The sequence below is a fragment of the Balaenoptera borealis genome, assembly GCF_965194805.1.
Source record: "Balaenoptera borealis genome assembly, chromosome: 5".
NCBI lineage: Eukaryota > Metazoa > Chordata > Mammalia > Artiodactyla > Balaenopteridae > Balaenoptera > Balaenoptera borealis.
The window spans coordinates 83,510,023-83,524,022 of record NC_138862.1 but is presented as its reverse complement, the minus strand read 5'-3'; the positions used below and the strand labels follow the sequence as shown (position 1 = coordinate 83,524,022).

Below are 14,000 nucleotides of genomic sequence, written 5' to 3'. Positions count from 1 at the left end.
AGGGAATGGCAATATCACTTTTAGAGTGATTAAAAAAAAGGAGTCCTATCTAGGTCAACTGTATAGTTAAAGCTGTTTTTATTTAGACGGAATCAACTTAAATACAAATGGACTCAAATTATGGAAACACATTGTTTTTAGGAGGCAAAAGCTTCAGGCTAAAGGTAGAATAAAGCATAGGAAAAGATAACGGGGTTAAACATATTTCCTTCTTAGTTATTTTATCTTTGGCAATCTGGCAGATTTCAGAGACAGGCATCATTCTAGAGTAAGAACCAAAGGTGGGGGAAGATACTGGAAGATGAAAAAACGTGAGGAGTAATAATGCCTGAAGACCATCGTGAGAACTGTGACTTGGAGTGTACCTAGAAGAGAGTACAGCATGGGGAGGACGATGATGGCTGCTACCACGTATAGGATGCTCGCCCTCTGCCAGCCTCTGTGCTTGTATAAAATTTGTACAAATTTATTCAATCTTCACAACAACAGGGCTTAGTAGTACCCCCATTTCATGGAGGAGAAAACAAGCTTAGGAGTGGTTAACTTGTCTAAGACACAGAGCCCAGATCTCTCTGACTTCTTACCACCACGCTGCAGGGCCTCTGGGCCCCACTTAGCTAATGAGATGGCTCGCACACTGGAGCTGCCCCTTCTGCGATGGGGAGCACGTGGTGTCATGGGAAAGCGCTAGATCAGAGGCCACTAGATCTCAGTCCCCGCTGGAGGCCCTAACGTGCCCACCTGGCCTGAAATGTGGCACGAAACACGTGGGTGCTGAGCTCCTCACCTGACAGTGCCGCTGAAGAGCACCGGCTCTTGGGGAATGATGGAGAGTTTGCTCCGGAGGTCAGCAAGGCCGATATCACTGATTCTCACTCCGTCGATCTTGATGCAGCCTCCAGATAACTCCACCAGACGGAAGAGGGCCATGCCCAGAGAAGACTTCCCTGATGAGTCAGAAGACGGGCAGAAAAGTTGTTCAATTAGCAAATTCTGTGAAGACAAAACTGGTTTATTCTCAGGGCAACATCATCTATTTTTCTATTTCTGTTCAATCATTATTTCAACTGATTAACTCAGATAATGTATAAAATGACAGCCAGAAACAAAAACAAAAACCAAAACCAATGAACTTTCCTGGGACTTCCCTGGCAGTCCAGTGGTTAAGAATCCACGCTTCCACTGCAGGGGGCACGGGTTTGATCCGTGGTTGGGGAACTAAGATCCCACATGCCACGTGGTGCAGCCAAAAAAAACCCCCAAAAACAATGAACTTTCCTAGGCTACCAAGCATATACCTTTACATCACACAGCTCCAGCCTGAGAAGGAGTGGGAGGGACCGTTATTCTCTCATGAGAGTAAAATGGAAAAACGCCTCCTGTCTATCTACCATTCTGCAAGTCAGACCCATAGTTTAGATGCAGAACCACAGGTTTTGATCTGTTAGAGCAGTTTTCCTAGTTCTTGACCCTCCTCCCCTCCTCTGGCTCCATGTTCTGAAAGACCTCTCATGGCAGCCTTGTGACTGTCTATTCAGAGGTCAGTGAGGGCACAAATACCTGCCTCACCCCAATGTTTGCAGCCACAGTCCTGCTGTTGAGATTTGACCCCCGTCAAACAACCTGTGGGAACCCAGAACGTCCATCTCCCTAAGGTAGGCGTCCTCAGGTCCATCTACCAGAAACGAGTTGGGAAACCTGAGTCCATGTAGCAGGACAGTTCTTGATGAGGCCTCTCTTCCTGGAACTGGCTTTTTCAGGACTGGAGGATCTGGTTAGTGACCCCTCACCCAGGCAGAAGGGAGGAGGTGGAGGCCCTCCCCAGTGCCGTGGCAGTAGTTCAAGATTTAAGCTGAGGAAGGAATGGCGCTCAGATAAATAGGTTAAGTTGTTCCATTTCAACAAAAGATCTGAGACTAGACTACCTTTGTACTGATGGAACGTGCTGGTAAAAAAGGCAATGAGGTCCTCACGGTGGTTACAACCACGGCAGAGAGCCAGGGCCTATGACATAGTCTCAGAAGAAGCTTATTAGGATTACAGTTTAGACTTCGTAAGTTGGGTTATTTATAATTATTTTATTTTTGTTTATGTCTCATCTGTCACTACTCATGGTTTAATAAAGTCTTGGTGAAAATTTCGGTCTGTCTTACCTGTGTTAAAGGGAAATCACAGGAAGGGAGGTCAGTCAGAGCTTTCAGGGGAGCAGTGCACCCCTGGGGGCCAATGTAGCAGAGGGAATTCGAGGGAGAAAGCAAGGTAAGAGCCATGGGGACATTCCCCCTCCTTGGCTGAGCATTCTCTTTCCAATGCACAAGCCTAGAGGCAGTATCTTGTTTTGACATGAAATAATTCCTTCAAAGAGGAAGCAGCTTTTTCTTTTCTGCTTAGCAGGCTCTTTAAAGTAAATTGGCTAGAAAAGACTTTTTTTTAATGGCAAGAAAAAAAAAGCTAAAAGAGTTTTGATGCCAAGGAAGCATGGAACTCAGAAAGCTAATGAGAAGTGACTCAGAGAGACCTCTTACACAAGGGTGAACAGGTTAGTGAAAGAAGACAAGACTCAATCTTGAAATGTTATTCAGGAAGGAAAGAGGGAAAGAAACACATTATTCAAGTCTTGACTCTAGAAATCTAAGGGGCATATAGTAACACATTTCTAAGAATAAGAGTGAAATTAAATGCCTAAAATGAAGGCCTAGTCTCTATTTGCAACTGATGTCAGATCAAGAAAATAATTTCTGTCTTCAAAGGAACATAGGTTCCTTACTTAGAATGGTGTTGGCTTCTGATAAATATGAGGCTATACAGGCAACACATCACAAAGACCTTAAATTTTTTGTATATTTTGACTTCATAGAAATAAGGATGTTCACTGCAGTGCTATTCATAATAGTGAAAAATTGACAACAACCTCAATGCCCTTCAATTGGAGCAGGGTTAATATAAATGATGGTACATCCATAAAATAGAATTTTATATCATGCTGCATAGAAATCATGTCATAGAATATTAATTGACATGGAAAATATTTGGTAATTTTAAAAGCAGGCCATGAAACAGTATGTATAAAAGGACCTCATTTTTGTAAACACACTTGTTGATAGAAAAAGCCTAACAAGATATCCACCAAAATGTCAGCAGTAATTATCTCTGGGTAATGGAGTTATGGGCGCCTTTCCCCTTTTGTACTTTGCTATATGTTCCAAGTGTTCTGCACTGAGAATGTATACTTTTATGATTAGAAAAAGCATTAAATATTATGAAAGCAGGGTTGAAAATAAGCCTAGAAAAGTGGTTTCAGAGACCGAGACACTACTGCTCATCTAACAGGAATCTGATATGAAGGGATGAGACTGGTATTCAATAAACAGGAAATCATGGGCCCCAGACTCGATTCTGGTAGGTTCAAATGTTTCTCCAGAGAGGACATCCTTACCTGATCCCGTCCGTCCCACGATGCCAATCTTCTCCTTAGGTTTGATGGTGAAGGACACTTTCTTCAAGACCAGGGGGAGATTTTCTTGGTACCTCATCTCTGCATTCTCAAAGGTGACCTCTCCTTCCTGCGGCCAGTCAGGGGAGGGAGACTTGTTCTTAATTCTGGCAGGTGCTTCCAAGGAAAGAGTCTGGGGAGACAGAAGTGGCTGGTTCAGACTGACTATAGATTCTGGGGGAGCTGCAAGGCCTTGTCACAGAGAAGTAAAACCAGGACACCCGTAGCAACCACACAGAGAAAGCTGCCGCTCTGTTCCCTTGCTGTGAAAGAGTCCCCTGGCAGTGAATGCTCATCACCAGTAAACTAGACAGAGACAGAGTACAGTGGTCTCTACACTTAGCAGTTTACAATGGCTACTTATCAGCAGCTCGGGAAGGGCAGTGGCTTTCAAACTGCCTTCTGTCATAAGGAATTCTTCCACAAAACCTCCTTGGAGGGACTTCCCTGGTGGTGCAGTGGTTAAGAATCCACCTGCCAATGCAGCGGACGTGGGTTCAAGCCCTGGTCCGGGAAGATCCCACATGCTGCGGAGCAACTAAGCCCGTGCGCCACAACTACTGAGCCTGCACTCTAGAGCCTGTGAGCCACAACTACTGAAGCCCACGTGCCTAGAGCCCGTGCTCCGCAATAAGAGAAGCCACCACAATGAGAAGCCCGCGCACGGCAACGAAGAGTAGACCCCACTCGCCTCAACTAGAGAAAGCCGCACAGCAACAAAGAACCAATGCAGCCAAAAAACCCAAAAAAACAAAAAAACACTTCCTTGGAGGCCAACGTGAGGCATGAGGCCTTCCATCCCTCTTCAAGCACAGCAGTTTTTATTGGAATTTTTTGAAAATATTCCCCTTGAAACAGGGTTCCATCATTTGAAAACCACTGGCCTGAACCCAAAGGAGGGAAAATACATTTATTGAACATTAATCAGACCCTGGCATCCCGCCTTCTCAGTCAGTCCAGGAGAGACAGACTCTACTCCAAACTCCACCACTATTGGCTGCATGACTCAGACATATCACTTCTTCATCTTTGTCTTAGTTTCTCATCTGCAAATTGTGGGGAATAGATTAGATGATTTTGGAAATTCATTCCAGCTTTAAAATGCTGTGTTTAATACAACCATTGGGTAATTTTTGTCATCAACAGTCACACTTCAAGATGCTTTAAAACTCTCTGGTGACTAGTCATGGAGCTTATAGCCTCACAGGGAAGTAATGGCCAAAGACTGCAGTGCTCTGGCAGGCGGGGGTGGAGACTGAAGTCTAAAACTCCGTGTTGGGACAGGCATCCAGGGTGGGGACTGGCAGTGGGGAGCCAGTCCTCAGGAATGACTGGTTTGTGCAGAGTATACTCTGTACCACGGCTGACCATCACCCTGACCTTTCCAGCAAGAGACTCACACCAACAGTGATATTAAATCAAACACTACACACCCACATGTACACCCACAAATTGTCCACAGACCAGAGCACTGGGCCAAGAGACTCATGTATAAACATGAAGAATAGTTTTTAGCAGATTTATCAGATAGCCATCCGCCATTCTTTCTGATAACAATCATTTATAAGTTTAAGAAATATCCTACGACTGATGAGTTTCATTGTCAAAATAAATCAGCAGGGCATGTCTCTACTAGAAAATGCAGTTTACATAAAATACTCGTTCTCAGTGAAAGGCTAGTTTTTTAAAACTATGTTTGTAAGTCAACGTTCTAGTTGGAACTTGGACTGTATTCATTATCTGTAAATAATGATGTAAATGCTAATAAAGTGGGCAGTTCACAAAATAGGTAACTCCTGAGAAATAGATTAAATGTGAGAATCCTAACTACTCAGGACTCTGCTTCTCTCTACAGAAAATTGCTTTCGAGTTCCAACTATGACACCAGCAAGACACTGCCCCATGGCAGGACTGCAAGGGTTACTGGGGAAAGGTGGGAAGAGCTAGATCATCTCAGTACCAACTCAATTAACTGGTTTCTGAACTGTGAATGCAGTTTAGAATTAGCTATGGAGCTTTTAAAACTTCAGAAGTCTGGGTCCTATCCCAGACCTATTGCATCAGAATCTTCAGAGATGAAGCCCGTGTTAATCTTTGCCTCAAGCTCCATATGGGATTCTGATGGCCTTCCCTGGTTAAGAACAAGTAAACTAGACTAAGACTTGAAATAATACATGGTTTTAAATAGTGTAAGGAAAATGTTACATTAGTCAGCTTAACTGAATTAATGAGATTAGTAATACTTTGGGGACTGCCCTGGTGGTCCAGTGGGTAAGACTCCATGCTCCCAATGCAGGGGCCCGGGTTTGATCCCTGGTCAGGGAACTGGATCCCACATGCACGCCGCAACTAAGAAGTCTGCATGCCACAACTAAGAAGCCCGCACACTGCAACTAAGACCCTGTGCAGCCAAAATAAATAAATAAATAAATAAATAAATAAAAGGAATGCTTTGGAAATTAGCTGATGAACATAGGTTCTCAATCAGGCACAATTCACAAATATATTTAGAAAATCTTAAGATATTCTCTTCTCCACTCCACACATGCTGGAGAGACCGCTGCCTCTCCTGTGGGACAAGATAAGGCAGAGAAAACAAGCATCCTCCTGGGACATTTACTCGAGGCTGTAAAAGGGTAAAATTGCTCCATGAAAAGTCAGATTGTAGCAAAAGGCCTGTAGTAGCCTGACCTTGATGTAGTGGTTGATCCTCTCAACTGAGGTGAAGCGAGCTTCTGTCTCAGACGCCAGTCTGACAGTAAACTGGAACAGTCCTGTTAACTGATAACGGAAAACAAGAAACCAAGAGAGAATTTACTATTAATACACACCAGGCCAACGTTAGAAAACCTCCTTCATCAAAGGGATCACAACTCAAGTTATAAGAACTAACTGGGCACATGCAGCAGCTGGTTTTAGGGACCGAGTCATTCTCTAAATATTTAAGACAATGCCTAATAGCACCCAGTCAACTGCAACTCTCAGTGAATGCAGGTGGCGTTGTGGTACTGCTGGCATTAACTTTCCTGTATCTGAGGGCTTTCCGCCTGTCTTTACATTTCCAGTAATTCAACTGTAGCTGAATAACTGCTGTGCTTCATACTTGTACCTACACCTGACGTAGCAGTCACAACAAATGGAGATTATATCAACCTGTGTGCAGCAGTGAGAATGCTTCCAGCAAGGTCAAATAAGAGAAATGAGGCTGGGCCAAAACTGAACACAGAGTCCCTGTGTGCCTCAGACTGAGGACTCTGAAACACAGTATATATAACACAGATTCTCCCCCCACCTCTAATAATCAAGGAAGTCTGCATAACATGGACAAATATCTTTGGGTATCTGTGAAGATACGTATCTCTTCTTAGGTTTCTTCTGGCTACTTATTTTTATCTTTCCAATATAGAAAAATGTCAAACGTATACAAGAATAGAGAGGAGAGTATAATGAACTCCCATGTATCAAACATCCATCTTAAAAAATTATCAACTTACAGCCAATATTGTTTCATCTATACCACCCCACCCTTCCGTATTATCTGGAATCAAATCCCATATAGGCTATCATTTCACCCATAAATATTTCAGCTATATCTCTCTAAAATATAAAGACTCTTTAAAAACAACCATTGTCACATCTTAAAAAGTTAGTAACAATTCTTTAACATCTTCAAATATCTAGTCAGTGCTCAAGTTCCTAATTGTTCTTTGAGCTATTTGAAGACCTTCAACCATCCCTAGGGGCCAGAAGGGTTTACATATATAACAGTATTGGGAAAATCAGGGGCCTGAAAATAAAACACACAGAAGAAATGTATTGATATGTATTTCTTAGAAGACTAGGAAGAGGCCAGAGGTGAAAGGGTAGTGAAGACAGAAACCTACAATTAAGAAACCATTTTCAGAATCATTTATTTAAGAAAAAAATAGCACCTGTTTCACAGACACATGCAACAGAGTTAAATCCTTTTATTCCTATACAGTCAACCTTCAGTATCCATGAGGGATTGGTTCCAGGACTCCCGCCAATAAAAAAAATCCACGGACGCTCAAGTCCCTTATATAAAATGGCATAGTATTTGCATATAACCTATACACATCCTCCTGTATCCTTTAAGTCATCTCTAGATTACTTATTATACCTAATACAATGTAAATACTATGTAAATAGTTATAAATACAATGTAGAAAATAGTTGGGCAAAAATAAATAGTTGCCCACCTACAGTAAATTCAGTTTTGCTTTTTGGAACTTTCTGGAAATTTTTCCCCCCAAATACTTTTTGATCTGCAGTTGGTTGAATCTATGGATGTGGAACATGTGGATGTGGAGGGCTGACTGTATACCAGTCCAGAGTGTTACTGCCAAAGCAGACGGGGAAAAGCTCTAGGAGTCGGAAGTAAAACAACGGCTTAGGGTAGAGCCCCCTACCAGTTCTCTCCTAGGCCAACATACGAGCAAGAGGACGCCCCCATCCCAGAGACTAACCTGGACAGCATAGGAGATGGCAAGCCCCGCGTAGGCCGGGGGAATCTGCCCGTGCATGAGAACAATCATCAGCCCGGTGGTGGTGATCAGGGCAATGCTGATCAGGTCCAGCCGCACTGCCAGCCACCGCATCGCACACGTGAACAAGAAGAAGGGACTCTGGTTGTTATCCAGTAGCTCCTGGTACCTGTGAGGAAGACAGAACACCTAATAGGCAAATAAAGTACCACACAACCCTGGTCATGGAGGATGCCAAAGCTCTGGTGAGTTATGGGTGGAGGGCTAATACTGAAGTACTACTGTTTGTAACCAGGAGTGTGAGATGGAAACTTAAGGAGTGCAGAGTACTCCAGGCTCCACAGACAGGAGGACACGAGAGTTTTCTAGTTTTACTCTTTCAAAGAAACGTGTTAAAGATGCTAGGGAAAGATATCTACTTCAACAGCATAGGGAAAGCAGGAGGGAAGGAGACCAAATAAAGAGGCTGCTTAAGCTTTAGAAAAATGTTTTAGGTCAGGGGTCATTTTCTCAAAGAAAGAGAGGTTACACAGGTAAACTGCAGAAATGGCACAAGACCAGAAAAAAGAAAACCTTGGACCGAAAGTGGAAATTGTCTGCTGACACACTTGTTTCCCAAGGCCATGGAGCAAAGAACCAGGAGCAGTGATCTAAACCAGAGCAAAAAGACCTAGACAAACTTTGTCACTGCAGGAGCAAGACACCACTGTCACCAGGGGGCCTAGAGAGCAGATCACGCCCCACCTGAAGGTCTGGCACCTACACACAACTAGAACTCCAGAGTGGGAGATCTGGGTGGGCAAATGTGCTTTGCTTTAAAAAAAATCACTACCCTCCTTACAATAAGATATGTGCACTTTAGAGAAAATTAAGAAAATGCAATAAAAGAGGAAAATGTAAAATTCCAGTACTCTCACCACTCAGCTAAAACCAGAGTTAATATTCTGCTGCATTTACTCCCAGAATTTTTTTCAATGCACTCACATTTCTGTGGGTATGTACATACACACGTACACGGTCAGCATATTTTACTTTTTTTCACTAAAAGTTAGGATGCATTTTTCTGAATTGTTTAACTAGTTAGGATGCATTTTTCTGAGTTGTTTAACTAAACCTTTCTATTTTAGAGTTCCTTTTTAACATTAATTACTTAATTTTTGGAATGAATAATATACCCTACAGGACAGAATATTCACAAGGTACAAAAGGTTTTATCATGAAAAGTTGGTCTTTCTCCTGCCCTCCTCCAGCTACTCAGTTCCCCTTTCCAGTGGCAACTATTAGTTTCTTATGTGTCCTTTCAGAGATATTCTAAATGTTACAGATACAGACACATAATTAAAAGGAGCACACAATACCCGCCCATCTGTACCTTGCTCTTTCACTAATATACCTTGGAGATCATTCATTATCAGCACCTAGAGAGCAGTCTCGTTTTTTTTAGAGGCCATATAATATTCTACCACATGGGGACAACACAGCTTATTTAACCAGTCCTCTACTGAATGACCTTTAGTCTAATTCAATCTCTTGTTAACACAAATCTCCACAATGACTATATATGTACATAAATTTCTCATACAAACAATACTCAACAGCTAAATAAAATGTCAGTCTAATGTCAACGAATGTCTTTTACTGTTCAAAAGATAAAAAAGTAAAAAATAAATAAATAATAATAATAATAATAAAAAAGCAAAACTCTGGGACTTCCCTGGTGCAGTCGTTAACAATCCACCTGCCAATGCAGGGGGCACGGATTCGATCCCTGGTCTGGGAAGATCCCACATGCTGCAGAGCAACTAAGCCCGTGCGCCACAACTACTGAGCCTGCGCCCTAGAGCCCGCGAGCTACAACTACTGAGCCTGCGCCCTACAGCCCGCAAGCCACAACTACTGAGCCTGCACCCTAGAGCCCGCGAGCCACAACTACTGAGCCTGCATGCCACAACTACTGAAGCCCATGATCCTAGAGCCTGTGCTCTGCAACAAGAGAATCCACCACAACAAGAGAAGCCACCACGGACCTCCTTGGTGGCGCAGTGGTTAAGAATCCGCCTGCTAATGCAGGGGACATGGGTTCGAGCCCTGGTCTAGGAAGATCCCACATGCCGCGGAGCAACTAAGCCCGTGTGCCACAACTACTGAGCCTGCGCTCTACAGCCCATGAGCTACAACTACTGAGCCTGCGCCCTACAGCCCACAAGCCACAACTACTGAGCCTGCACCCTAGAGCCCGCGAGCCACAACTACTGAGCCTGCATGCCACAACTACTGAAGCCCATGATCCTAGAGCCTGTGCTCTGCAACAAGAGAATCCACCACAACAAGAGAAGCCACCACGGACCTCCTTGGTGGCGCAGTGGTTAAGAATCCGCCTGCTAATGCAGGGGACATGGGTTCGAGCCCTGGTCTAGGAAGATCCCACATGCCGCGGAGCAACTAAGCCCGTGTGCCACAACTACTGAGCCTGCGCTCTAGAGCCCATGAGCCACAACTACTGAAGCCTGCGAGCCACAACTACTGAAGCCTGCGAGCCACAACTACTGAAGCCCGCGTGCCTAGAGCCCGTGCTCCGCAACAAGAGAAGCCACCACAATGAGAAGCCTGTGCACTGCAACGAAGAGTAGCCCCCGCTCACCGCAACTAGAGAAAGCCTGCGCACAGCAACAAAGACCCAGCACAGCCAAAAATAAAATAAATAAATTTATAAAATAAAAATTAAAAAAATAAAAGTAACCATTCCAAAAACAGTAAAACAAAACAAAACAAAACAAAAAAACAAGAGAAGCCACTGCGATGAGAAGCACGTGCACCACAACAAAGAGTAACCCCCGCTCTCCACAACTAGAGAAAGCCCACACGCAGCAGAGAAGACCCAACGCAGCAGCCAAAAATAAATAAATAAAATAAACTAATTAAAAAAAAAAAAAAAGCAAAACTCCATCAAATATAGCCATTCAGAACTGAAAGCTAACAGACTCCAAATCTGTGTTTTTGTCTTCCCATTTGCTCAGAAGGGAGTTCCACCAAGCAAGTGAATCTTAACCAGAGATCATTAAATTACTAATACTCTTAGTAATGAGCTTTATAATCCGGAATTCTGACCTTGAAAGGCTTCTTAAACTCTCATTAAATGCTGAGATGCTGGCTCCCCATTGAGTCCTCGGGCCCCCATTGAACTAACCTGTGCAGAAATTCCTGCCCTTTGTTGTAGGCGTGGATGGTGGCAAGGCCCTGTATGCTGGATGTGATGTGGGAGAGGAAAGGTGACTGCGTGATATTGTCCAGACGCTTCAGCTCTCGGATCAGAACCCTGGAGAGAGAATGTGTTCTGTGTCAGAGGGGTAGACTAGCAACTCTGGCTTCATCCTTTGCCCTGGAAGACATGAAGACTTCCTGTTTACCTGGAGACAATGTGCAGAACTGAAAAGAGGATGATGAGGGGCCCCACTGCCACAAGGAACCACGGGAAAACTCCCGCGATCATTCCAACACAGAAGAACACAAGGATGACGTTCTGGATGAACATCTCAGCCTGGAACGGCAGGCGCACATCGACTGGGGAAACCGTAAAGGAACATGTGTCAGATGCTGGGATCCACAAACAGGGAAAATGGAATTTTAAATTTCCCCAAATTTTTAAAAAACAAAAAGAGGCTCCCTAAAATCCCTATCTGAAAGTTGTGATTTTTGCCTTTTAAACAGTCTGATCAAAGAAAAATCTGGAAACCCGGTTGCTCTAATTTTTCTTATCCCAAGAGCATTTAAGTGATCTTTCTCCCCTGTGCCCTCTTTTTGGTTCACTATGCTGCCCAACCCCTTTAAACATTTCTTCCACTTTGCAAAGTAATATATGCTTGTTGTAAAATATTTGGAAAATAAATATGCAAAAAAGTTAAATAAACATAGTCTTTATTCTTACCAATATCAATGAACTGCTGCTAACATTTAAGAAATTTTTCATCACGGAAAATTTTAAACATACACAAAAGTTGAAAGAGTATAGAACCTCCAATAGTTCAATCAACATTTTCTCCACCGTTTTTTGAACATCTCCTCCCCCCACATATTTTCATGCAAATCTGAGACATGTTGATACCACTGATTTTTTTTTTCAATCTTTTTTCCACTTGTCTGTGTGCATGTGAGTTTAACGGAAATGGGATCACGTCATGCATATGTGTATCACTGTTCTGTGTATCAGTGATGGTTTTGATCCCTTGTTGCCTCTGGCCATGGCTTTACACTGGCCTATCAACATCCGAAACAAACCCCTTCTATGGAGGCAACACAGTACCGTAGTTAAAAACATTAGCTCTGGGATCAAAAAGATCTGGGCTCAATTCCCAGCTTGTTATTTAATAGCTGTGTGATCTTGAGCAAGTTCTTTAACCTTTCTAGGCATCAGCTTTTCCATGTATTCAGTGGATGAAACGATATCCACACCTCATAGGGCTGCTGTGAGGATTAGGATAACGCATGCAGAACATTCAGTACACTGCTTGTTACACAGTAAGCCCTCAATAAATGTCAGGCAGCATCACTATCATTATGGGCTATGGGAGTATAGTTGACCCTTGAACAACGTAGGGGTTAGGGACGCAGACCATCTGTGCAGTCAAAAATCCACATATAACTTACAGTCAGCCCTCCATATATGTGGTTCCTCATCCATATTTCCGTATCTGCGGATTCAGCCAACCTGTCGTTCAAGGGTCAACTGTATTTAAGTTCTGGTGCTGGCACAGTCCATGAAGCATCCAGCATCCAGCAAACCTGTTAGAGGTTGTAGGTGTCCAAGAACCTATGCGCTACCCACAAGTAAATATGTGTTTTGGACTCTGAGATGCCCCTGTCCAAAGCCTCTACGCTAACTCAGTGCTCTGAACTGGTTTTCAGTTTAAATAAGATCAAATAAGAACTCAGACAAAAGGTGAAAAAGCAGATAGGTCCTCAGCCTAAAGAGAGGCTGCAATGTGGAGAAAATGCCAAAACTAAAATGTTCCTGACGCAAACATCGACAGACACTGTGCTCTGGCTTGTGCTCCAGAGCACAACAGAGAGAAGCAGTGAGAAATACCTTCATCCATGTCTTTGGAAAACCTGTTGAGAATCCTCCCAGTGGGGGTAGTGTCAAAAAACTTCATAGGGCTTCGGAGGATCCTTCGGAAAAGCTCATCATGGAGCCGGGAGGAGGCTCGCAACGTGCCCTGAGGGGCAGAGCACAGCGTGATCAGAGATCCGGGACTCAGGCAGGCTCAGCTCCCACTCCACGGGTCGCAACTCCACAGGACTTCGACGCCCAAAGCCAGAGAAGGGCAAACGGCCGTGGAGGAGGGAGATGGCTAATAGGAGAAAGCTGAGGCTAATGGGATGCAGGTCACTTCGGCGAGGGCCATCCTGCTTTAAAGGAGCTCCCCGACTCAGAGTAAACCCGAGAGATGCCAGGCGGGGTCCTGACCACACAGCCACTGGGGAGAGGAGGAGCAGAGGCCCCCACCGGTGCATACCTTGACAAAGACCACTCCGCGAATGGCTTTCAGGATCAGCATGACCGCCATGGAGAGGGCGTAGATGCTGGCATAGTACTGCATGAGAGGATTGTCCTTCATGCTGCTGCTCACAGACGTCCTGTTTTCCTGAGTCACTGTGGTGTTCTGTTTGGAGGCAAGGGTCTGTGAGGCAAGACTCCCAGGGACTGCCAAGAACCCCACATCGGGGCCATTCTTGGCTCAAGGGAGGGTACAGGATAAAAACTCTGGGACCTGGTTGAGGCAGACACAAGGCCGACTTTGCCCCGCTCCCTCTCTCTTTTCTAAGGACGACAGCAGACAGCCTACAGTTTGCTACTGATAAGCTCTACTGCTCCGTGAGTTGGTCAGGGAGCAATTATCTGCTGAGGTTACATTAGGGACTCATCTCTTATCCTGGGTAATCCTTGTTCATTGCTTCTTTTAACTGAAAACTAGAGCAGTTTCCCTAAGGAGAGACAGGGACTA

The 14,000-nt window shown here is 44.1% G+C and overlaps 1 protein-coding gene across 9 annotated transcripts in view; it reads right to left on the bottom strand.

The window, feature by feature from the left end:
* Positions 1-14,000, bottom strand: part of ABCC5 (ATP binding cassette subfamily C member 5) — a 200,400-nt gene that overhangs the window by 15,284 nt on the left and 171,116 nt on the right. For all 9 annotated transcript variants that reach the window (XM_082393859.1, XM_082393856.1, XM_082393855.1 and 6 more), the window contains 8 exons: positions 13,512-13,658; positions 13,082-13,211; positions 11,406-11,559; positions 11,186-11,314; positions 7,981-8,167; positions 6,185-6,274; positions 3,437-3,626; positions 788-947 (listed from right to left, as the gene is read on the bottom strand). In XM_082393859.1, coding sequence (XP_082249985.1) covers positions 788-947; positions 3,437-3,626; positions 6,185-6,274; positions 7,981-8,167; positions 11,186-11,314; positions 11,406-11,559; positions 13,082-13,211; positions 13,512-13,658 — 1,187 coding nt within the window. The remainder of the gene's footprint in view (positions 1-787; positions 948-3,436; positions 3,627-6,184; positions 6,275-7,980; positions 8,168-11,185; positions 11,315-11,405; positions 11,560-13,081; positions 13,212-13,511; positions 13,659-14,000) is intronic.